This window comes from Haliaeetus albicilla, chromosome 25, assembly GCF_947461875.1.
Source record: "Haliaeetus albicilla chromosome 25, bHalAlb1.1, whole genome shotgun sequence".
In the NCBI taxonomy this organism is placed as follows: domain Eukaryota; kingdom Metazoa; phylum Chordata; class Aves; order Accipitriformes; family Accipitridae; genus Haliaeetus; species Haliaeetus albicilla.
Window position 1 is genome coordinate 23,762,524 of NC_091507.1, and position 26,204 is coordinate 23,788,727.

Here is a 26,204-nt window from a genome sequence, read left to right on the forward strand (position 1 = left end):
CAGCATGGACCCAGAAGATGAGTTTCAAATGCACTTACTTTCATATTGTCCTTTCTAAATTATTTTTTTTCTTTTTTAAATGCTAAGTTCATATTACAGACATGGGAACTGTATCAGTAAATGCTAGACTTGAATAAATATTTTTAGTAATAAGGTTACTAAAATATTATAAATGAAGATTATTAGAAGAGTAATTTCTATTCAAGATATTCTTAACCGCAGAACTGATTGGGACTAGATTCATAAAACAAGGATTTAGACGACATCTATCTTCAGGCTGCTGCTTGGAACCATGAGGAAGGACATAATGTCTGAAGATTCCCAAAGCACTTACCCAAACTTAGCCATCCGCAGGCTGTTCTATCTTAGTCCTGTCACACTTGAACAGTAGACATCCCCTTGCCTATCTGATCTGTGAGGCTCAGACTGCTCTATTAGGGAGGGTCTGCACTAAAACCAGCTAGAGATGGTTTTAATACAAACAATCCACATGCAGTTGTCTTCCTGAAAGGATGTAAAATCAGCTCCCCTAGTTTTTGGAATATTTTCCTGACTATGTTGTGAGACTGAAGAGCTATACCTGCATAACTGTTCATTTAATAGCTGTGACTATTTCATTGCCACAGCTTTCGAGCCTAGCAGCTTGTTCACATCTGGACAGTGAGAATGTTGCATTCCAATTCCCATTTTCAGAAATATTTAAGTAATTTATATTAGGCAGTAACTAGAAAGAGCCTGAAGCACATCTCTCTCCTTTCTTTGGGAATGCAGCACTTTCCTCTCTGCAGTCTAATGAATATCAGGAGACAGGTGACTACATACCCATGTCAACTGAGAAGGGGTTAGAGCCCAAATAAAAACAGTGAGGGCACAAGCATTAGCTAACAGCTGTCACATGAACATTGCTATGATGACAATATACCTGTGGTTGTCAAATTTTCACTGTTGATGCTTCTAAGGACCTCAGTAGTTCTCCTGCACCTCAAAACAAATATTCGTTAGCATGGTCTTTTCAGAGAAGAGTGGATTTACGAAAAAGTGTGTCAAGAGTTGAAATTATGTGTAAATTCAGACTGCATCCAACAACCAATTTCAGCTGGAAAAGGTGAAAAACATGTTGAAAATACCGAAATATTCTATTTCAGTATTTTTAAAGGAAAATGTTTCATTTCAAAAATTAAACCTAAAGGTTATGCTGTAATTTCATTTAACCACTTTTTTTTCATCACAAAGTCTGTTTGAAATTTAACCTCAGTTAACAGGAAAGGAAATAAGAAAGGGCTAAGAGGGGATTTTATTCACATATATGAGAATCAAAACAAGGTATTAAGGTTGAAGTAAATACTTCTAGCTAACTCAAGATGGCATTTTTAGTTTACTGTAACAAATCAAAAATCCTCAGAAAGTCAAATCATAACTTGACGAAATTTTTGCTTAAGACACTTCACAGCAAAATCCATGATTCAGCCAGATCCAGCATACATTCATGTGGTCAGGGAAAGGGCCAAACCACAGGTGGGAAGACAGACAGTCTTTGATAATGATCTAATTCTCACAGCCACAGTATAAGCCAGCACTGGGATTTATTTATTTCTTCTCAAAATGAAAATCCTGAGTATACAGAGAACAGCAGAACTGGAAGAAAAGCATTTCCTTATACACCCTTCTGTTTTGTTCAGCTACTGTCAAATAGTTATGCTCAGGTGGTGTTTTCTTTTTAAAAACTGTATGTTTAGAACACAAAGCCATGAAATGTTTAATACCATTCTGGAAAACTGACTTGTACAGAGTTTAATTACATTTATTATTTAACAAGCGATTGGCAAAACTTATTTTAGGTTCCTCAAGAGCATTTCAGTTATTAGCAGACTTTATAGAGATAAGAATAACAGGATTACTAGGGTTGTCAATACTATAGAGCAGAATTAAAAACTACAATGAATATGGCTATTACTATCACTTTAGAACTATGCTACAATCTTATTACGCTTTCTTAGCAAGTTAATGAAATTCTTTGTCCCACACACAAAAGATCTGTAGTATAACGAAGTTATTAATGAAAGTAAGTCAGCCTCTTAGAAGGAATAAAAAAGGATCACTGGCAAAAAGGCAAATGTAATTCACTTATTCAACAATCATACTATTGTTTTGTAAACAATACCAATTTTTAAAAGACTTATCACTTCATGCTGTACACAGATCTTTTGTAAAATATTGGTGCATGTATTTCTCTGAATGTCTAAATCAGTTTATAAAAGCGAAGTTTTGCTTATAATTTGCAATAGGAATGTAACTACAGCAACTAAGAAACACCAAGTGCTATTTCAGGAGTAACAAGTAAGGTTTACAAGCTTTAAAAATTTCTCATGCCAACAGCTGTTGTTTTTCTTTTATTGTGGTTTAATATGGTTTCAGAATTCCCTTGGCTTTAAGACCAATGACTTTTTAAAGTGTAAAACATATCTGATTCTTCTTACCTTATACTGAAGGACAGGCTGATTTGTTAGGAGTTTTGTTTGTTTCACATATTAAAAATTAAGCAATAAGGCACAATGTGGAGGAGTGATTATCTGATGATAACCCCAGCTTCCTGAAATTGCTTTATTGCAAATATAAATATATTTTAGATTGTTCATTGGATATTAAGAGCATTAGCATGCTCATAGAGTTTAATCTTTCCCTTTAGAATATTAAATTCATAAGGCTTTTTTTTGTCTGAGCTATTTTTTAACGTGCAAGAGAGAACTTCATATACTCAAGAAATACTGTAATTGGCTGGTGCATACTCCACTGGGGAGATTAATTTACAAGCACTGTACAGTTCTGCTAAAACTACTTCTCAACATTTCAAAATGTCAATAGTATATTTTCCCAGCCCTGTAAACACATTTTGATACACAATATAAACTTTAATGGTAGTTTTAAGACACCTCTGGGGGTATGGTTATTTAAGCAGTAAGACACAGTAGGGTGTGAATTATGGTATAATAATTCCCTACCAACTGCATTGTTAGGCACGAGGCCAAAGGCCAAGGGACCAATGAACACACTAGGTGTGAATTATGACATCATAAGTCACACTCCGGAGTGTCTTACTGCCATTAGAGAAATATTTAAAACATGTTTTAACACAAATACTTTATTCCTATAGTACTGTATTTTAATGGAATACCCTGAAAAATCTTCCCAAGTAAAAAGTTAGCCATTATATAACCTGGAATTAATAACAAAATTGAAAAAAAAAGTCTCATACCTTCTGCTATTTAATTTGTTGTATTGCACTGTGGTAACACACTTTAAGGAAGAGCCCCAGAAAATACATGTCTTAGCCAAGTTTGCAAAAAATTAGAACAAAGGCCTTCTGCACAGAGGGAAATAATCTGCTTTGCTCATTGTCTGGAGAATCAGATTGCCTGAATCAGGTTTGTACTGGCTTCTCCTGTGTAACTGTATTGATGAAACTGCTAGAAAATCTACATACCTCTTTTCCACACTTGGTTCATACTGCCATAACAGGACACAATACAGACTTTGAAAGAGTAGCAAAAAGGTTCCTTAGACTCCATTTAGCTCCTGCAGCTGAGGCTGATCACGTCTACAACACAACTTTTAGTAAGGATAGAAAATATTATAATGTGCATTTATACTATTTCCCATTTTAACCTCCATTTGACAGATGTATTCTCTCCCCTCTGCGTAATCCCACATCACAAGTGCAGCAATGACAACAGTGTCATCTGGAGATGCACAAACTCACCTTACAAACAGCTAGCTCAGTGACCGGTAGCAAGCTCACTGCTGCAGCAGGGATCTTGGCATGATCTAAACTGGCTCCTCAGTCAGTTTTTACAGCTTGCCCTAAACCTCCAGGCTGCTGTGGATTGACTGCTACCAGTCCCCAAGCCGGCTAGTGGGCATTAGAGTTAGCAATACCACAGAGCTTATGTGAGGGCCATGTGCCAGGCCTGTCTGAGAAGCGGTAAGCCCGAGGGCATGTCTGCATGTCTGAGTGCAGGGAGGTGTTCCGGATTGCCAGGCTAGCTGGGTAGATGTTCTTATGGCTATGTATAGTGATGCTGTGCCATGCAGGGATAACAACTTGCATCCTAGAAGGAATGTAGTTGCAAGGTCAGGTTCATTAGCTCTCTTGTGTCCAGTCCTGGAGCCATTTCATTTTGCTCTCACACAAGCATCTCTGTGTGTGCCTGGTTACCTGAGCGAAAAGACAGAAACCTCGATTCGTCCAGGCAAAGCCTATTCTGACATAATTTAGTGGGTGAGAGTTGTTTTCTGCATAACCTCACAGTGTTTAGCTGCCCCTCCTGGATAAAGTAATGACCCATGGCCATTTACATCAGCTGAAGCTAAGACTCAGAGTCTTGAGTCCTTGCTTCTCCATGAAACAAAATGGGTAATCTTACAAAGAGGACTTCTGTGAAGCTAACAGTGGTAACAAGGTAAAATTCCAAGCTAACCTGGCGTCTCCCCTTCCTTGTCCACTCAAAAGTTCTACTTTTATCAACAGCAAGAGAAGGTGCTTAATTCTGCCTACAGCTTGATGATACTCATGGGAATAATTTGAGTTTTGCTGCTTCCCTGTAAAAACAAACAAACAAGCATGTGATAGCTCTTTGCCATTCAGCCTGCTTGAAGTTTCTGTCAAACATGATGGAAAAACCTGCAGCTCTAAGCAGGTTTTTTTCCTTTCCCAACAACTTCCAACCAAGAGTGATCTCACTTTTTTAAACCTAGCTTACATTTGAAAATATTAGTTTTACATCCACTTGCAAAATTACAAGCACTTCTTCCTGGTTCCCAATAGGAATGGGGCAAACAGCCAAGGAAAGTGTTTCACGCTAGCTCTACAGGCTCCAAGAACTTAAAATAAGTGGCCCCTGACAAAATACATGTGTATATATATATAAATTATACGTTTTAGTGGCAAAGCAGTATTTCAAAGGCTGCTGAGCAGTAGCTAACAAGTTTCCAGCAGCATGTTTTTGATAAATTAACATTACTGTTCAGAACTCAGGTTTGCCAACTAGAATGCTCCAATTTCTGAAACCATTCCATTACATGAAATTTGAGGTATAAATGCATCACTGTACCACCGTAAGGACATAATCCTTTGATATACCCATCTCCATAAAGCCTTCTGGCTTGTAACAGTAAATCACAGCCCTATTTTCATACCTCATTACCATTATGTATCTTTCCACTGACACCTGACCTTACGCATAATCAGGTACGAATTTCAAACCATACTTATAATCTAAATGAGTGCCTCATTATTTTACATAACCCAGAATGAAATAAGATTTGACATGTAACTGCAGAATTCACGGTTCACACATTCAGAAACACAGGTCCACCAAAAAGAAGTCATGCTCTCTAATCCATGACTGAACAGCATCAAATCACACCTGCATATAGGAGCTTTGCAAGAATTTCAGTATTGGATTTTAGAAAGGATATTGCCAGTTCTGAAAAAACAACATAGTGTTGAAACTGTTTGGTATGTTGTTAAAGATAAACTATGAAAGAAAAATGCGAGTATTGAATTTATTACCTGTATTTTGAAGAAAGAACGACAGCACCAATTGCATTAAGTTATAAAACACCAGTAATAAACATGTAAATAATCTTCAGGTTTGCAACGCCAATAGAACACAGACATCTACAAAGAAATATATATATGTATACATGTAATATAATAAAACCATTCATCAGAGAACAAGAAACATTGTATTTTTGTACTATATAAAACAGCTGTACAGTGTGCACAGACTTTCCTGATGTCTCTAAAATGCCTGTCAGTCACTTCTTCCCATCATCATTTGCTTAACGTAGTTTCTTATTGTCCATGGGAGAACTCTAAGTGACTGTCTCCTACTTTTAAACTAAGTACTTATAGTGCAGTTTGTCTCTCTCTATATATACACACACATACATATATAGACTCACAGATGCACACATATATGTATATGTGTATATATATATATGAAAAGAACAAACACAATGTACATGTATGCACAACAGATCTAAATAGCTCCTCCATCCTGTGCTCCTGAATGAGTGCTTATAAAAAATCCCTGCACACTTTGTGAAGGGAAGAAAACTTGCCGATTGTGCAGATTGAATTCATTAGATGGTTTCATTCCTAACAGTTTGCAAACACACAAATCTGAATCACATGGTGGTATCCCATATGCCTGAAGAGAGTCTGTTGCAGGAGGTATCTTCTACCTTCTTCAACAGTGTTGGCTTTTTACAAGGGGGTGGAGGTGGGGCTGTGATTCTTTGCTCAGTGCTGTGCAATATTTGCTGCCAGTCTTCTTTCTCTTCACACAGCTTTCTCCTCCAATCTAGAAGCTCTTGCAGAGCCACACTCTCATTCTCTGAAAGTCTAAGCTGATGAATAACCTGTTAGTGAGAAGGAAATAATAATAAAAAAGGTGGATAAAGTTAATTCTCCTGGCAGTGTAAAACTGCAACATCCATGTTGAATGATACTTCACATGGGATCCTCTGCCTCTTTTGTCATGGACATAAACCTGTGGGCAGGGCAGACTCAGGTCCCAGTTTCTCATCTCCTTTGTAAATTGCTCAGTGACGTGTATAATGATGTATCGATAATAGTGACTTTCAGCAAAATAATCTTCCCTTGAACTCATGAGAGGTATTTTATGCTGCTAAGCCTTGTGCGAGGAGGGAACCACCTTCTGTTCTGCATCCATTATTTGCAAAGGGCAACATGGAGCATTATACGCTTATCTACACATTCTAGTAGGATGATGAACAGAAATCCTGAGAATGCTAGTGTGCCCTGGCTTAGTCATGTTAGATGTTGAGTGGCTGTGAGTACTCCCGTTCTAGTATTTACAATTAAAGAAATAAATAGGTGTATGTGGGTAAACACTCAAGTTCTACACTTTTGCTGAGGGAAAGCTGCTCTCATTTGTACTACAGCTGAAAGAAAACAGATTAAACAGCTGTTAATAATTTGAAGCAACTTTGTCCAAAAGGTTTTAAGACCTTGTGCTTAACTCGCTGCCCTCACTCCCCATTTATCATTCTTTACACTGAAAATAAAGAAAATTAGTGATTTAGAATTGCCTTATTTCAATCTCATGTCTGAAAGTCATGGAGCTGAAGTTTTATGAAGCAGGTGCCAAAGATGAAACAAATGGAAAAAACTCCCCTATGTCAGCAAAGGGTACATGAACACAATCCTATGAAACACACAAACCAGACTGCCTGCAGTGATGAGTAGTTCATATTTCTAACAACTTGAACTGTTTTCATATAATAGTGTTATGCTCACAAAATACTCATTTACACAGAGAAAATAGCAGCTTTAGGAGTAGTAAGGTTTTGCCCCTAAATGTAAATACCCTAATAGCCATAACCAAGAAACTATAACCTGTTTTGCTGCTTAGAATTAGTAATTCTGCTTATCACAGATAGGTGTTATCATTAGAACCAGGGGCTGGCCCTTATCTTCCTCCAGAGAATACATTAACAACAGAAAATGTAGTTTCACTTGGCCTGAAACTATTTATAAATTCGTCTTGAAGTAGCCAAACCGTTCTCTACTAGATTCATAATCCACCTACGAGAAACTGTTCCCTCCCATTTAACTTTTCTGTTCCAATGATTATTTATTTTGTTCAAGGCAGTTTGAAGCCCTCATGACAGCACGAGTCCACAAAGCTATGAAGTCCATCTCACGGTCCTTTAAGACCTACTTAGCACCCACGCAGTACAGCAGCACGCAGTGGGGGTACAGAGAGCTGTTCACTTGGGGGTGTTCTGTAGCAGAAGGGGCCTGTCAGGGAATATGAACCAAACCCACCGTGACAGCTAAGGGCCCGTGGCCCTGACCCTGCTACCTTCCTTCTTACGGACCCCGTGGGGCCACCTATCAGAGGCACCTATGACATGACTAAAATGCCCATACTTCACCTCACACAATGGGCTCACTGAGAAGCATGGCTATTCTTGTCTAGGCTGCATTTATGCTCCTTGTCATAATGAGAGATGGCTGCACATTGGTTACCATGACAAAGGAACTGATGTGCAGTGCTCTTGCATGCTCACGAGACACTACGCATGTGGTGGGTTCCAGTTGCAAGGAGGGTTGAGTGACACGAAGGGCATTTTTGTCACTGATGGGCAATGAGGCTCCTGGGGTAGAAGACTTTGCTGTTCCTTCATGGAGTACCAGGTACCCGGGTACAGAGGCTTACACAGGCTTTACGCTGCTGCTTCAAATGTGTCCTGTGCAAGTCAGACCTTTCACACGTGCTGTCAGAGAAGGAATGAGCCCTTACATGGCAATGCCTGAAGATTGATGGGGAATCTGCTTAATTTCTGGTTGGTTGATACTTCACAAAGAAATGTATTAGCCTCTAAAATATCTCAATAAAAGGTATTATAATTTCAAGTACAGTTGTAAATTCTGCATTTTTAAGAAAAAAGAAGAAAAATGTAAAGTGTTTGAAAGACTTCATTAGAGTATATTTCGGTGCCATCCCAATTGCATACTACTATGAAATCAAAAACCTCTTTGCTTTTATGTTTACACAAAATGCAACAGGGCATCTCAGCGACTCAAAGAAAAATGAAATGTTCCACAGATATTGTTAGAGAGATATCAGAGATTTCTTGTGTACCTAAACACATTACCTTTTTTTTACCTTTCTTTTTTTCTTCCCCCCAGTGTGGCTAGGAAACATTAGAAGGCAAATGAGAAGTTTGTAATTGGAAACAATTTATCAAGAAAGACAGGTCAGGTAGTTTTATCCTATAGAACAGCTGTATAGTTTGGGAAGCAGTGGGGCTCCCTGTGGCCAACTTCCACAGATTTTTGCAGGTTTAAATTATGGGCATAACCCAGTTTAGAAAACGGGTAGATCGGAATCCAGTCTTCCCAATTTAGACACTTTATTTGCATCTAAATTTTAGGCGTTTCATGAACCTGTATTAGTTATGCTTCTTTTCAAAAAGGTGCTGGAATATATACAAAGCAAGCTGTGTTAGACTCATTGCAACAGTTTCACATGAAAGAGTTTCAGAGATAAATAATCAAAAACGTGCCTGAACACTGGTAGATAAATATGCTTATAAGAAAACAGGTATTTTGAAACTCTGTGTTATTGGATGTGCTCAGGTGACAAAAGTCTGACGGCATGACTCTAATGAAGTACGCAGGAATTTTCAGTTTTGAAAGATGGACAAGGTATTTCAATAGGGACAGTGCCACTGCTATTCTAAGAAACATAAAGGCACACAGGTGCAGGATGAAAAGTGACTACATTTTGCCTGGGCAAGGCAATTGACAAATGCATCCTATTTATAGCTTACAGGCACTGAAGAAGCTTTATTATACCGACCCTGCTTATGCAAGCTGTAAATTAATGTTGGGTCAGCAGTTTCACTACAGAGCTCATTTTCCAGTGTATAGTGGACAAATGTTGGTCCAGTCCACAAATAAGTGTACATCTTTTATTGTATTTTTCAAAAAAGGATGGAAAAGTAGCGCAAATCTTTATTCATTGTGAGATTGATCTGATAAGTAAGCTGGAAAAAGTTGGTATTTCAACCTGGATGAAGGACATGCGGTGGAAATGCAGCGGAAATGAAATGGGGAAAATGCACAAGAAATGGCAGAGCCTTAAATGAATCAATTAATTTAATTACAGCTATTTGAATAACATGATATCTCTTCTCTTTTCCATTCATGATTAGACCTGTGACAAGCTAAAGATTTATTATACATATTCATTATAGAAAAGATTTGCTGAATAATTTTACATGAAGCACAATGTAAAACAGCAAGCTATGTTTCTTCGTTATTATTCTATATCCTGAAGAGGTATTTTGTGAAGGGTGAATGAGGTGTGTAGGAAGTAATTACTTTAAGACTACTGATCTTTTCAATGAACACTGAACAAACAACTTACTTCAACCATTAAGGGGTAGAGATGGTACCAGCTGCAGACGAGCATTTTCCTACCCAACGTCAATGGTCAATCAGACATGGGCAACTTAGCATTTGGGCTAGACCCACAAAACCATATAGCAGTTGAATACCTAGCATTTAACAGCCCTGCCACCTGGTGGAAACACCATCCCTGTGTTTGGTATCCAGAGTCCTGGTCAAACAAGAAAAGCTGAAGTCTCAAAGACAGTGACGCACAAGAGAAGAGCATGTGGAGTCACCAAAGCTATTCATGGGAAACTGCAATGGATTGAGGCAGTTAAACAAGATCCGTATTTTCCACTGCAAAATACGGCAAGAAGAACAAAATAAATTTGTAATGAGCAGCCCAGGGAAGAGATCCCAGGATTCGTTCCTCCCACCTCCCAGCCCAAACTATCAGACCGCAGAAGCAAGTCCTCTCCTCCTAGCACAAGGGATTTTGGTTGGTGACAGAGCATCAATGGCTTGGTTCCAGAAGGACATGCATGGAAGGACTTCCACCATTATCCCGTGGTTAGAGCATATTGGGTTGTATGTTGGCAACCATGAAGATCTTAGAGTACTATTTGCCTACTGAGTTATACACATTTAAGTATTGCACAGTCATTGGAGAATGAGCCCCTGAATTGCTTTCTGGATTTAGGCTTCTAAATTCTGCCTGCATTTCACTTTATAGCCTGAAGCAGACTTACTGGATTTCAACTTTGTCTTAGAATCAAGATGAGTTGCTATAAGTCAATAAATAATTTTAACTGTAGTCTTATTTCTTAGGCTAGTTAAAAAATTCAGTGAGTTTTTAATTATGGAAAGTTGAAGGTTTCACATTTTTAGTTCATTTTGTGACAAAAGGTATGCCAGATAAAAAGATTAACAGGTCCATTTAAAATTAACTTTAATTTGAGTTATTTAGAAGTTTGTCTCTAGAATCTCAGGAAATACATTCTGCATTAAAAGATCAACTGCTCTAACTTTACAGAGGATATTTTGTAACATTCAGAAGCAACAAAGAGCTTATATTGTCTATTTGTGTGTCAAATGCTACACAGTTTTAATCATCAAGCTATGGCTAAAGGACTCTAAACTGTCTGCCAAACAGAGATTTATTAATTTGCATTAGTAGACTCTTTTGAGTATTTCACCTTATTTTGCTCTCTCCCTGACCAAATGTAGAGTTTACTTTTTCAAAAATATGTATCATACTCCAGTCATTTTTTTGGTGATTTGCGATTGGATGTTTAAACATACAAATAATTTTCTTTGCACAAAACGTAGCTCTTCATTTTTTATTACAGTTCTGGTTTTAGTTGCTTCTGTAAGTTTTAGTAAAATTCCTGAATACAGACATAGAAGCACAACAGAAAACAGATTTTTAAATCACAACACAATTTCAGGACATGTATAGTGTATAAACCTGTGCTCCCGAGACATTTGCATGAGGTAGCTAGTCCATATTTTTCCTTCAGAGAAACATTGCCAATTATTTTCTTTAATAGATTTGTCAATGTTGTTGCTTTAAAGTAACTGTTAGTAGACGCTCACAATTATTACAGCATTATTATGTTTCTCTTCCATTAGTAAAGTTGAGGTCCCATCATGGAATCCATGGGGACACTCAGTCTAGAATACCTATTTGATCAGGATCTAAAGTCAATTATGCAATAAATGTAAAATGTTGGTAAGTTATCATAATTATCTTAGAAATGGAACTGCCTGGACAAAACCCATGTTCTTAACTTTTTCCAGTTTGCAGGCTGTCTAAAAATGTAAGCAGAACGACTTTCCACCAATAGGTGACCCACAGTTATCTCTATTACAGTCCTCAAAAGCAGTTCACAAACCCCAGTGGATCTCCTGCAGATCATCAGTTTTAAAGACAGAAGTGGTCAGGATGTTCTCACATCTCATTTCAAGTTTAAAGACACAATTTCATCCAGTAATTTTGGAAATAATTCTTACTGTATGTGATTATTAGCAAGACCAACACATTTTGATTCAGCCTGTGACAGACATGCATGTCTCTCACAAAAATGTTTCTAACTCATTTTAATGGCTTCATCTTTCTCCATTTTCTTTTTGCATCTGATAAGCCCCTACACTGACTGCTGCCAAACATGCATGTCTCATCTTTCTTTCAAACTACAGGACAGGCACACTGCAACCTCTCAAAAAATCCTGACCCTTCAGGTTCAAACAGGTATGTTTGTTTTTTTTCTATGTTACGAAAAAGCATAAATCAGGAAGAGATTGCTTTTCTACCAATTCTTGAACCAAGAAAAAAAAATCTGTCAGCCTACATGTTACTTACCAATACAATACTCATTAAAAGATACAGGGGGAAAGCACACAGTAAACCAAGGGTGTGTTAAGAAGCCTAGGCAAGCATTCAACATAAATCAAATCAATATGTAAATTTGTGTTTGATTGGGAAACCTGCACTGGCCACGTAAGAACCCAGCAGGGAGTAGAGAGCAGCTATGAGAAATGAGATTACATGCTTCTAAATTCCAATTAAAAATCTTCAAATACAAATGTACCACTGGGATCCAAGCTGATTTATGTGATTGTCTTGTGAGTGCTGGGACATGCATTTTTTTGCGAAAGCAGACCCACCAGACGTAGTAACTTGATATGTGATACGCAACAATAAAGTGATTTTAGTTAAGCGTTCCTTTAAACTGCTGATGATTTTTGTGTTGGAGCAACCTTACCATCTCCAAAAATAAAACTCTCCAAATGGATGGCAAATGGGTTCATTGGAAAGGAGAAAATGGCAAAGACGGCAGGTGCTCTGTCTGCTGCAAATCTGGAATTGCTCTGGAGGACGTATGCCAGCTTAAATAGAGTTAAACATGAGATCCATAACTGAGATATATGTATTGCATTTGCTTTGTTCTAAACAAGAAAATATTTTTTCTCTCAGTTAAAATTTCTTATTACATCAAAAGAATAAACTACCTTTACAACAGGTGTTATATAGATGACATACCAAAGGAAGTTATAACTTTGCTGATACTTAAAAATTGGGGGTAATCTTAAAAGTAACTTTGTATTTAAAATAAAACGAAAAAGGGACTACATTTCTGAACAAAATCAGATCACCACAAGAGTCAGGAAGAAACGCTTTCCCTTCTGGCAAGCATTTTTCAGCTATCTGCGGTTTTTGGGGGGACAGATATAATTTTCTTCCAAACATCAGTCGTTGGGCAATGCTGGAAGCAGGATATTCTGGTGTCAGAGACCACGCAGGCACAGGCATCTTTGATCGCCCAGTCTAGCCCTCTGCTATCACGTGGCATTTGGAAAACTCTCAAGCGTCATCCTACAAAAATTAATTCCACTGTTTGCCTTGGTTTGGCTTTCTGAAAGGGTTTTCCAGAAAAATTCATGAAGAAAAGTCCACTAAGGATTACTAGCTACAAAATGAACTCTGCCTGCAGAAGGCCTTTCCTCACAGACCACTGGAAAGAGAGGCAAGAGGCACCCCACACCTCTCTGCTCTCCTGAGGTACCTGCGCCTTCTTGTTTTTGTCAGCAAGAGACTCCTGGGCTACACACACTTCTGGTGTGCCTCAGACAGAAAATTTTATATTCTTCATCTGACCACACAATTCTATTTCTCGTGTAAGTTTTCTGATTTTCTCTCATATTCTTGGCGTTTTCTAGTTTGGGGTGGTTTGTTTGTTGGGTTTTTTGGGGGGGTGGGGGGGTAGGTGATTTTTTTTTTTTTTTTTGCAGGAATACATTTTAGTTGCAACAGCAGGGCTTGGTCTTCCGTACCTTTGTACCTTTCCCTCCGTGAAGTAGTAACGTGCCTGGGACAATAATATTCTCAATTAATTAGGTTAATCATCTTCCATACAGCTTGGAGGTATTTCAGCAAAGATATTGTATCTTATCTTTGCAAAATAAAATCATTACACAAATCCTGAGTATAGTTGTAATGTGTAATCTGGCAGAAAGTATTAGAGCAAGGTAGGCAATGTTCAATAATATATGACAGTACACATGTCAGGCACTGTTATTACCTGAGCTGGGAATACAGTTGGGCAAGTCTACACATTCAAAATAGGGGTATATTTTACTCATTTACTTGGGTCTTGTAGGTTTCAATTATTTATTTATTTATTATTATTTGTTTTGGCTGAGTTTCTTTCAACTCTGGATTTCTGATATCAACTACAAAATGATACCTTCCCAGAGTGACTAAAACATCAACAAATATTGAAATATACTACATTCTTCTCTAAGGTAGTATTTCTCTTTCCAGATAAACTGATTACCCAATGCTCTTTAAAACCTTCAGAGCACCCTCTTAATTCACCCCTGACACTTGAGAAAAAGATTATGTTCAGGACAGCAACGGTGCCTTTCTCAAGATGAGTTCCAAAAAGAAATCATTTATCATAGAGGTCTTCAGAACAGCTGACCGAACAATGCTGATACCACTTTGTACATCATCTAACAAAAAGTATCTGAAAAAATGAATCATGTTGCTACTTAATTGATCACTGCTGCTTTGTGGTATTAATGGAGATATTGTACTTGATCCGTTAGGAGACTAAGTTTGCCACAATGCTTTAGAAGCAACTCCAAAACCAATCATCAACTCGGATTTGCTAATGTTGTGTATCATCCTTTCTTGTATAAAACCACCACACTTATGGTCAAACAACACTAGAGGCAAACAGCACTTAATTTATGGTCTGTTCGCAGTCTAAACCTCTGCTGATCTACATGTATGCGGCAGTGTGCGACAGCAAGAGAATGAAGGGCAGAGAGACCAATTTGTTCTCTCTCACTCCAGGCACTTACGACCAAGTCAGAAGTGAAGTAACTCTCTGCAGGTGCTGTCAGTGGGGTAGTGGGCCACACTCCCATTGAACTCAGATTTGAAGCAGCCTTGTAAGGTGACCCACTGCCACAGTGGCAGCCCAAGGGGAGTAACTGCACACTTTAGCCAAACACCTGGGCTCAGGGAGGGCACAGGGATGCTCAGGAGGTTTTGTTCCCTTCTCCTCAACAATCACAGCCTTCTACCAGGGGAAAATGCAAAGAGGATGAAGCAGTGGAGACAGAAAAGGGGCCTCAAGTATGTAGGGAGCTGACTGTGGCATCTAGTCTTTCAAAGAGGAGAATCTGCGCTTTCCCTTTTGGAGGTTGCAGCAGACAGATCTAGGACATACTTACTGAGGAGAGGGGCATCAGCCCTCCAAAAGCCTTTGATACAGAAACACAAGATATTGCACCTACTGATGAATTCATACTATGTGTTACCTCATATCATTTATCTATGTCACATGTTTTTGACTGTACGTCTTCTAAAAATAAAGCTGCACTGTGTTGTAAGACCTGATTTTTGTCTGAATGTGACATTACAAAAAGAATTCTTTCACGCTACTGTCAAAACAATAAACAAAACACAATTCAGGGGGATATACCAGTTCAGATCAATGATAAATACGTAACATTTTATGTCCTTTCTTGGATGTTATGTGTTTACAAAAGCGTTAGTGATTTTTTTATTACACCATACTTGTTTGATTGCCACGTTTTGCTTCAAAGATGATCAAAGATTACTTCCACCTAATAGGCAAACATGACAGACATTAATAATGAATGTTAGAGCCCAGTGTTTAGAACTGTGACAATGGATGGGGGGTAGCAACACACTGCATTCTTGACTATTCATTTTTTTAAACTTTTGAACAGTCAACAAAAGAAGTGATTGGCAACAAATATTAAATCAAGTAGGAACAAAGAAGGCCCTTGAAACTATAATGAATATGCAGCTCTTTCTAGAGAAGAGACTGCTGAAAGCAATGAGATTTCATGAAATAAGAGCTATGGCTTAAGCTATAATGAAACAATAAATACATTCTTCACGAATATGAAAAGACATTTTCAATTTTTCATTGTCAGATGTTTGCTCCTATATTACTGCAATCTGCCAACCTGCACTATGGGGTTTAAACAAAATAGAAGAGATAAGACTGCAGATTCTTTAATATAACAGTATGTGAAAAAATAACCATCATTTTCCATCTTACTTCTTTGAGCACATGACAGATAAAACAGAAGTGGGTGACCAAAATCTTACACCAGGATGTACTGTATGTCTGCGATTACTTAACCTACTAGGATGGCAAACTGCTTGCTTATTTGTGTCTTGTTCTGGGAGTATTTCCATAGAATGCTGAATGCATGTGACATCATCCGATTACAAATAAGCCAACATTCAGCCATTAGAAAGCTAAACTGCACAAAGAAGCTTTGCAACTTTCAACAGGAGATTTTACACATTTCTTCTTGGATGGCTGAATCTTCAAAGTATGGTTGCGAACTAACACACCTATAAATGTAGGCGGATTATTACAATTGCTTTTATTTTATGCAACATAAAAGATCACATTGATATGTGTATGAAGAGGAATATCATATCTGGAACATCACATAGACTTTCTACTTTTTTTACTCCTCAGTCCCTCTCTCTTTTTACTCCACCGCCCTGTGCTCTGTCCTTGGTTCTTTTCCCTCCTGTTTTTCTTATCTTCCTTTCAGTTGTTTTTCTCACTTCTCTGGTTTTTCTTCTTCTCTCTGGCTTTTCCCTCTTTCCTCTTTCTAACCCCCCCATTCCATTTTATTATTTACCTTCTCTCTCAGTCATTTTATTCTTCCTCCAACCTTCTCTGAATCATCCTTTATCTGGTGCCCATTTTACTCCCCACTCCCGCCCCACACACACGCTTATTATCACTCTAGTCTTTAATCTGCCCCTCACTTCCCATCTGTTCATTATCTCCAGGTTGTCCATCTCATCCTGTTAGAGACAGACCATGTTGCTTCTTGCTGCCCACATAAGAAACAAGGAGTCTTTTAGCTGGCCTGCTTTTCTTCATTCCACTGTATCTTTCTCACACCACATCCCACTTCATAGTGAATGTTAATAACAACTTTAAAATATTTTTACCAAAAATAAAAAAAATACAGTCCTGGATCTGTGAAAAAGAAGACGACAGGATTGGTTAGCTTTTGTGTGAGGTGCCAAAGATACAGTCTTACTTTTGTTAACTCTATTTCATCTTGCTGCTGTTGCTGGCATTTCAAAGAACTTGCATATTTCAACAGTCTTTATGCTCTATCTTTTAAACATACACAGTCATAGGAGCTATCGAGAACAGAGGAATCAATAAATATAGTCTGGAGAAAAGAGCCCATTGGACTGGCTAAGGAACTGAGAAATGCTTTGTGTAAAAGAAAAAGAGCAAAGAGGTAATATTTTATAAAGCTTTTTTATTTTAGAGGAGGTTTTGGCTTTTAGACCCTGCTAAGCAATTTCAACATTTGTGGAGTCTCCAGTATGCTTTGGAATCACTTCCTGGAGTGTGACTGAGTAGAAATGACTCTTAGTCATTACAAAATTTTCTATCTAAGCAAGATTATGACACAAACAACCAGAAGAAACATCTCTTTCATTTTGCTGGTTTCTTTGCCTCTGGAAGGAAATTATGGGACAAGAATTCAAGACTACAGATCTAGCCACATTTGGAAATCCCAAACCGTTTAAACAAATCACTGACACAATTTGAAACAATAAGCATTTAAATAATTTTAAATCAGTAATTTTAAATCAAGTTTGGAAAAGGAAGTTTCCTAGTTTTCTGCTGTTCAGGGAGCAAGAGGCGCAGCACAACTAACAAAAGGTTTTCTGCAGAAGCTGAGTTAGATGCAGTCCTTGCAGCTGATACATGTGGGCTTAGTTGCTAAGAGCAAAGTAGCTTTTCTCATAAAGGTAGATTAGGATATTGTTTCTTGCACTGTCATTTTACTGTAGATTTCTAGTTTACATTTTGAAGATTGCCTTGACTAGAATGTTTCAGTTTACAAGGAAAGCACAAAATACACGGAAGCTGATGTGCTGGGTTGGTGAAAAAAAGTATATGTGGCTCTTTGCTAACAAATAGTTCTTAAAGACCTACTATCCAAACAAACTAAAGCACAGGAAACTTCTTGGTAACTGGTCTGACCCCCAAATTGAGGATGAAGATGATGCTACAGTGTTATGTCAGATGTTAGGTTCTTCATGTTTTTATGTGGTACTTACAACCTATGGATACAATCACTTGGAAATCTACAACTGTACAGCCACAGAACAATATGAAGGAAAAGGTATTAGTTTAAAAAACCCATACTTTGTTGTTTTTTATCATTCAAGACTTTAATTTATTTTGATATAAGTTCTTTCATTTCTGCTAAGACAAAAATCAAACTTTATTTTTAATACTCTTCCCCTTTTTCTAGCAGAAGAAAGTAGAATTTTATTCCGTAACTTTCAAATGAGAAATAGTTTGTTAGTATTTTAACAATTTTTTTTCAATTTTTGTCCTTTTCATTCTGATAAAAACTGACCTTTAAGTAGCCATTGCCCTAGAAAAGTAGCATTTATGGCCAAGAGTGAACTTCTTTTTTTGTTTTCAGCAGACTTGACTTTAGAGATGGTCAGTTAAGTTGCTGAGTTCACATCTGCATGCTATTTTATACTTGGTAATTGCTTCCAAAAGTGTTTGTTAAAAGATTGATCTTTATGATGCATGTTGACAGATACTGAGCTGAAGAATTTGCTCTCTCAAGTGTGTAGGTTTGCACTGTGCAGGAAGTATGAGACAATGATGCAGGTAATCATCACCTGATGTGACAACATGATGGTACCGTAAGCCACAATGCCTAAACTTTAGTTGCATGTATATGAGCCTTGAGATCCTGTGACAAAAATGAAATTAACTTCTGTCACTTCAGTAAGGAACTAGCAGGGAGGTATTAAAACCCACAAATATTAGAAGTCCCTGAAAGCTAATGAACCAGTTTCCCTTTGCTAAAATGACAGAGTGTCTGCCAAGAAATCCAAGGACCCAGTCTATGTTCCTCTCTCTAAAGCAATTAGTCAATCAGTACCTTCACAGATCTGTGAACCAATCTGTCTTATTTCATATGTCTGTGCAAGAATTACTTTAAAGTGATAAGGTTACTGCAGTGAAACCTGGCAAACACTTTTACAATAGGCTTGTATGCTGTTAGAGTCACCAGCAGCATGCTAAGAAATGTCAACTGTAATTAAACCCAATCATTTTCAAATGTATGCCATGCTTTGGAAATGGTGAGGAATGCTTTTTACAGTAAGAATTCTCAGCCCTGTGAGCACAGATTTTTTTTAAGATTTTTTTCTCTTTTTGTGGGAAGAAGATTTTTTTCTTTTTCTTTTGGCAACACCATTTTGGAAGATGTTTATTCATTGAGGCAATTGTATCAAAAATATAGAACTGCAGGTTTCTTCTCTAAACTTGTCACAGTTCTTATTGAATTTGCATTTAAGGATTGTCCCTGCATGTAATTCTGAGTACATGGCATGGAATCTATTTTAAAGATTTGTGAACCACTTTGGCAAAATGTCTATTTAGTGAAAAGTGACATTTCAAAGTACTGAACTTAAATTGTGTTCAGCTTTTGGCAAGTAGTTTTAGAAAAATCAAAAATACAAGTTTGTAAATGGTTAAAGACTTGCTTCTAAAATAAAGCATTTAAATGTTGCAGACTAATTTCATGTAAGGATACAGTTTTCATTTGCAAAGATAAGAAGATGATAATGGCTGCCCTATACCCAGTTCATTTAACTCTCCATGTACTGCACTGGTGTAGTAATTTAAACATGATCCTGCTTGACCCCATGGAAGCATTTTAGCAATAGAGGTGTAAGGTGCTCCAGGACAAAAGTGTCTCACTGTGTAAGGTTTATTACTGGAGCAGTGTCTTGGATTTTTCATTCACTAGAGAGGGCTCTTTGCCCACTCCCACGCCTCATAAGTATTTGGTTGATTGTTAAAAAATGTAACAGATACAACTGAAAACATTGCCTCCACTCATCTTCGTAATTCCGTACCCTCATCCAGTACACTGATCTGCAGATAGTATTTTTTCACAACATGGCCAAAATACATTTGAGAGTCTGAGAGGTATAGTGATGGCAAAGATTTGTTTATTGTGTCCAAGACAGGTATGTTCCTGTGTGTGCCAGGGCAGCTCTGGCCAGCCTCACTTCTGCATCTGAAGAGGTTAGTGTAGTGCCAAGTGCTGTCTCGGCACAATTTTTCAACTCAGAATAGGCGCTGTAGTTATGCCTGTGCTTTCGACAGTGGGGCAGAAAACCAACAAGTGAATACTTTTGTGCTAGTTTGCTCACATATTTACTCAGTTAAAACCTATTGTTTTTCAAAGTTACGTTAAGACCAAATACGATGTTGAAGGCTGAACTCCAGTCCTGTTGGAGTCAATGGCCAAACATTCATTCATGTTGATTGTGGACAGTGTTTTGTTGTAATGAAATGTCAGCTGTCCCTTGCAGACAACAAGTAGCTTTTAAATGTGACAAAGCATTCCCTTACCTTCTGGTAGAATAGTTTGGAAAATGTACCACTGCTTAATGAGAGGTTTCTGTTGAGGAAATTCCTCTCAGCTCCAACATATTTTCTCTTTTGACAATGTTTGTCTTTACTGTAAAATTCTTACAGTCATCTCAAGTAAAAAAATGACTTGGGACTGCCCTTTTTGAAAAGTGGACTGAAGACATAAAGACAACAGAAGAAAACACTAATGCCACTTAAGTGAAACAAAATTTCTTGAATGCCTTTATGCCTGAATTGGCTACGTAGAAAGTAAAGTGTTTCACATCATATATAAAATGCTGAAGAAAAGATATTTTGACAAATTTTATTCCTTTTTGTTCACTTAATGCACATCAAACTTAATTCTGTGTTATTTTAAATTACATTAACTAAACAGAAATTTTAAAAGAACCAAAGTGTAAGCTTCACACTACCTCAGTACCTATTGCTGTTTTAATTGATAGATATTTTCATTTTTACTTATTGATATTTGTATAAAAACAGTGAAGACTGCTTTTAAAGTCTTCACTGCTTTTATATACAAAAGGATGATATAATTATGCATTTATTCCTATAAGGTTCATTATCATGCAACTCTTTCTGGTATGAATAAATACCTTGAGAGAGAGAACATCTTGGTCCTCTCAGGGTGAAGAGGCATTTTTCCTGCCTGAAAATAGCATCCTCACAACCAGCAACAGTTAAGTTTCATAAACTTTGAACTCTACTACAAGAACCTTTCAGGATGATTATCCTCTCAGCAAAAAAAGTTAAGAGTAAGTTCATTATTGCCTTAGCTCAATATAAACCTGTAAAAGAAGTCTGCATTTTTCAATGCCAACACACAAATTTGACTCAAGACAGCTTTCAACATGCAGCTACTATGATTTTTTCTCTTTTTACTGGTTCTAGTAGACTGTCAATGAAATATTTACCTGACTAGTGTGGCTCTCCTTATGTCTTTGAATCGATGAGCCTGCCGTAGTGCTGGCCGACAGTCTTGAATATTCATTTTCCTCTGGTAAACCTAAAGCAGAACAATACTAATTTATAACCTGCCATTTACGCATCGCCTGATTTCAGCATGAGATTCAAAAGACCTTGACATGTTTTACTAAAAAAGAATGAAAATATCACACATTTGCCTGGATATTTACTATTTCCATGCTTACTGGAACTGGAATAATTATTGTTTACCAAGTATGAATAGCATCATAGGTATGCATGCTGGTTTACAGAAGCAGCAATTGTACTAAGAAAGCCTACAAATAACACACTACCTATGCACTGGCCAGGGATTCCTCCTGCAATGCAGAAATCCCTGGCTCCTCTTCCCCTGGCTCCTTTTCATCGCAGAAGCAATGCAAAGGGAATGTAAAACAGGCCTGCGGTCTGCTCTCATATTAATGTCTCTGGGTTACAAGGGAAGTTGATAGTAGGTCCAGGACTTACAACTTCATCTCCTCAGTACAGAGTTTTTCTGTAATTCTTGTACTTGTTGTGCACTCTCCATGTGGGAATTAGCTGCCCAAAATTTAGCCATGTAAAAACCAGTCATCCAGTGTAAAAGAGCCAGGTAGACTCCCTCTGTAGTCAAGAGGAACAAAGACCTGTGCACAGTGATCCTAGAGCAAGGCTCACTGCCGGCGCTTCCCCATCACTTCTGCCAGAGTGGAAAGACCATTCACATAGCACTACAGAGGATCTGAAAGGTGGGATGACGGGAAGCAAAGGCAGAAGCAGAAATACAGTGAGTCCATGATAGGTGTTATTAAGCCCCTCACAAACCAGAATCGCAGACACCATGCTAGGTCTGGTATCCAGCAATTTTGGTATTGCTTCATATAGCATATTTTCCAAATGTTCATGCTACTATGGCATCCATAAACAGCATATCACTACTCTTTCTTTAGTCAGCTGAACAGAGCTAGCCACCACAAGAGGATTCATCCTGGTAAGAGATATGCAAGTTGAATTGTTCTCAGTAGGCCACCTGAGATATACTAACTAGAAATGGAACACATGTAATCTGAAGTATTTGATTAGACTATGCATTGACCTTTTGTGTGGCTGAAACTAGGTAAGGTGATTCTGCACCTAGATATGTAACTCTTAGGTAAGAAAAAATTAGGCGAGCCCCGCTCTTTGCATATTGTACATTACATACACAGAATCATAATGGAAACAATTCAAAGTTCAAATGCAATGAATCATAAACTACTTATGGTATTATGCACTGTTACTAGACATAGTTCTGTTTCATGTTCATGTTCAGTTTCTTGTTCCATCACGAAACTGGCATAGAAACACACTGTGAAACATACTTGCCTTCCAACCTGCTATCTTCAGTATTAAAAATGTTTTTTAATTTTTTAATTTTCATAAATGAGCATTAACTCTTAACATGGTTACTGATATATGATTTAACTCATGAAAATATAAGTTGCATGAATAATCCTATAAAATAACCTGACTTTGCAAAAGAAATAGAACAAGAATTTTAAAGAGAAGCAATGATGCTTATTCCTTTTTGGCCTCCCTACCCTGCTTTTAGTTTCTTCCTTATAATGGTGCATGTCCACAGCTTTGTAACTATGGACAGCTGGATTTTTATTTGTTCTTCTGAATAAAGCTTGTGTAAAGTATTCATAAATATGGATCTTCTTCTACAGCTTCACATCATCTGGACTTCCTCTCGACACACACAGGCAGTGAAGAAGATAGAACCCCTGCTTGCAGCTCAGGAGCCAGGTCAAATCTTGTGAGAATCTAGCACTTCAGTACTTTTCTGCCTGGTGCAGAGAGGAAGTCTGACCCTGTTCTCTCAGTGATTTGAACTATGTGTTGTTTCGAGGTGGAGTTACCACTTTTTGAAGCTGGTCCCTGATATATTAGGTATGTACTGGGGCAAGGTCTGATGTTCAGGGTCTCCAGTATACTAGGCTTGTAAAATATATATTAGGTTACCACTATCCCTTTCTTACCCATATTAAATTCCCTGTCCTCCAACTTAAAATTCTCCCTCAGCAAAATCATGTATTTTTGGTCAAATGAAATGCTTGAAATAAATTTCCCTCCAAAAATACAGTTTTTGTCAACACAAAACAAATCCCTTTTTTTCCAAATCGTTTCCTGAACTAATAATTTATTCACATGGATTCAGTTTGGATACTTCTCAAACAAATTAAAAAATATCCACATTTTAATGCAGAATGCCTTGTTTAAGTAGGTGTTATTCATTTAATTTAAATAAAAGACATAATGTAAAATATTTGCATGATTCTAGACCACCATAAATGAATGAAAATACTTTCCTAGGCCAGCAGCATGTTTTGAAAAAGATACTGCTTTTGCACTATATTTATACAGTTCAGGATCTACCGTCCATGACAGCGTTGAGCTAAGAATAAGGTTATCAATGATTTTCTGTTTATTTCTATGAAAAGCACTTTGATAAGAGGTCTTATCAAATAAGTAAGCAACAGCACGTCATCATAGACATGGCAAGCAGAGGCTTGGTGGAGTTTGGAAAGATAAATGGAGTAGCTGATTACATCCTGAAGAGTTTTCCTTTACGTACACCTAAGTAAATATTAGGATACCACAGCTGTGCGCTGAATAAGACCTTGCTTAATTCAGCACAAGGTTGGAAGCAAAAGTTTAGCAGGGACAGGGGCAGAATTACAAGAACATAAGTTAATCAGGGGTTCAGGCTGGAACACAAATTACATCATCTGGGCTGGGCTTTCTTGCAACTATTCTCAAGCTACCAAAAGTAAGTCTAATTTGTCAATTTTGGGGCAAAAATATGCTTGCTAACATTATTACTGCAATTACATGTGGTCGTGAAAATGAAAGCAAGGAATATGATTCAATCAATAATCTCTAACTGGAGAAGTGAAAGAAATGCATTCCATTTTTTTCACATAATCAAGAATACAGCCTTGTCCCAAGCAATATGTATATTCAAACTACAAACCTGATCCTTTACCCACTTACTCCCTGTAATGCCTTTTCTATATTGCTTCAAAAGAAGATCCCACACTCAATCCCCAATCTTCTTTCTGTACTATTTCCCATTTTAGCCCTGTTCTCAGATACTCCCTTTAGGATCCTTCAGATAAACAGCTTGCATCTCAAATATTGAGATCTAGATCACTGGACATCTGGAAGTCGTTCTGTGGTTCCAGAGAAATTCCAGTCTCATAGGCTCTGCTACCCCGAACTGGAGACCCTGCACCTCCTGGCCTCCAACATCTGTATTTGCAGACCACCACCAATACCACAGAGTCTCTGGGTCTTTGCAACTGTGGCCACACATCATTCCCCGAACCACCTAACTTCCTCCGTGATTCTGCATTCACACAGGCTGGGTCTACTGCTCAGCTCCACTTGACACATTGGCTGCTATAGTGTGAAAGAGGCACCACCAGGAAGGACAAGATGTAAGGCTCTGTGCTCAACAGCATGTAGCCAGTGTCATGGTGACATGCCCCTTTTCTGTCAGGTTACCTGCTGTGACACCTCTCCCATTCTGCGACTTCAGGCAGATGTGCTTAAATCTGGTGGCAAGTTTCAAGAGACTAGACAGCAGACTGTAGGACTGTAGCACCCGGGTGACCTGCATAGGCAGAACAGTTACCTTCTCGACAGCCAAAGTTAGACAAGTCTAAGCCCCTTACCTGAATAATGCATAGGGCTTTTGGTGAAACAGACAGCTGCTTACGCCGATCTGCATGAACTATATAGTGAGTCCATTCACAAGGATCTCTGTACATGAGGAGTGGATCTCAGTTATAACTGGAGAGGAATAACCAGAGAGGCTTCCTTCGTGGGACAGTGGCGTGCCAATGGAGCTGGATGAACAGCACAGTGCAAGGTGTGTGCCTGTATGACCATTAGGCACAATGCAGCACAATGCTCCTTCGGTCCAACAGGGCTGTCTTACCTATACAGTATCTACTCTAATTTTCACTTGGGCTACATAGAGTAAGTACCTCTATAACACACTACACTGGGGCTAAGAATGGTCAGATATCTGGGGAATTTTTCCCTTTCACTAACCAAAGGTTAGGTCACCTCAGTCACTTATTACAGTTGTTGTATTTAAACATTTCACTTAATGATTAAACACTCCTCTATATCCTATTAGGTACTAGTTGGAAATGACAAACTTTTACCTGCAGTGTTTGAGTGTCTCCCACCAGAGGATCTGTGTTTTGGGTGATTTAGGATCACAACTTTCAGCATTGTAACATAAAAGGTTATTATAGGCTTTCTGATTACTCTTTGTGTTTGGACAAGAAATAGCAAAAGAGCTCTTTCAGACTAAAAACTCTGGGGGATGTGGAAGATTTGTGGCAGAAAAGTCACAGTTTGATAGCACAGAGCTGTAGAAAGGTGTTACTCCTAATATTAAAGATAAAGAAGAGGAGGATTACATTATATAAAATGAAAAAGCAACTTCTATTAAAATTCTGAACTAACAGCAGTGCGAGAAATTAAACTCTGCTTCCGAAAGCAGCACAGCATTAATCTGCATGGAAGCTGAGCCAGCCAGCTTTTTAGCTGCTTAGTAATGGTTTTCTACAGAATTCATCAACATCAACATCTTCGTCAAAATGATTATTCTTACGACGATAGTGACTTTAATTTTCATGATGCTTCAGAGGAGTGGTGCTGACACTTCATTCACGACAGCAAAAGACTAGTCTTATTTAAGAAACTGCTTTCTGCATTAACTCATATGAGCAATGTATGACTAGTTCTATCAGTGGAAAGTAGAT

General features: G+C 37.9%; 1 protein-coding gene across 3 annotated transcripts in view; it reads right to left on the reverse strand.

The window, feature by feature from the left end:
* Positions 1 to 1,566: 1,566 nt before the first annotated feature.
* The window catches only part of MYO16 (myosin XVI), a 393,194-nt gene continuing 368,556 nt past the window's right edge, over positions 1,567 to 26,204 (reverse strand). For 2 of the 3 annotated variants that reach the window (XM_069770289.1, XM_069770288.1), the window contains exons 34-35: positions 21,354 to 21,445; positions 1,567 to 6,423 (exon numbers count right to left, since the gene is read on the reverse strand). In XM_069770289.1, the coding sequence (XP_069626390.1) occupies positions 6,190 to 6,423; positions 21,354 to 21,445 (326 nt within the window). In that variant the 3' untranslated portion in view covers positions 1,567 to 6,189. The remainder of the gene's footprint in view (positions 6,424 to 21,353; positions 21,446 to 26,204) is intronic. The other variant, XR_011322146.1, reaches the window with a different exon arrangement.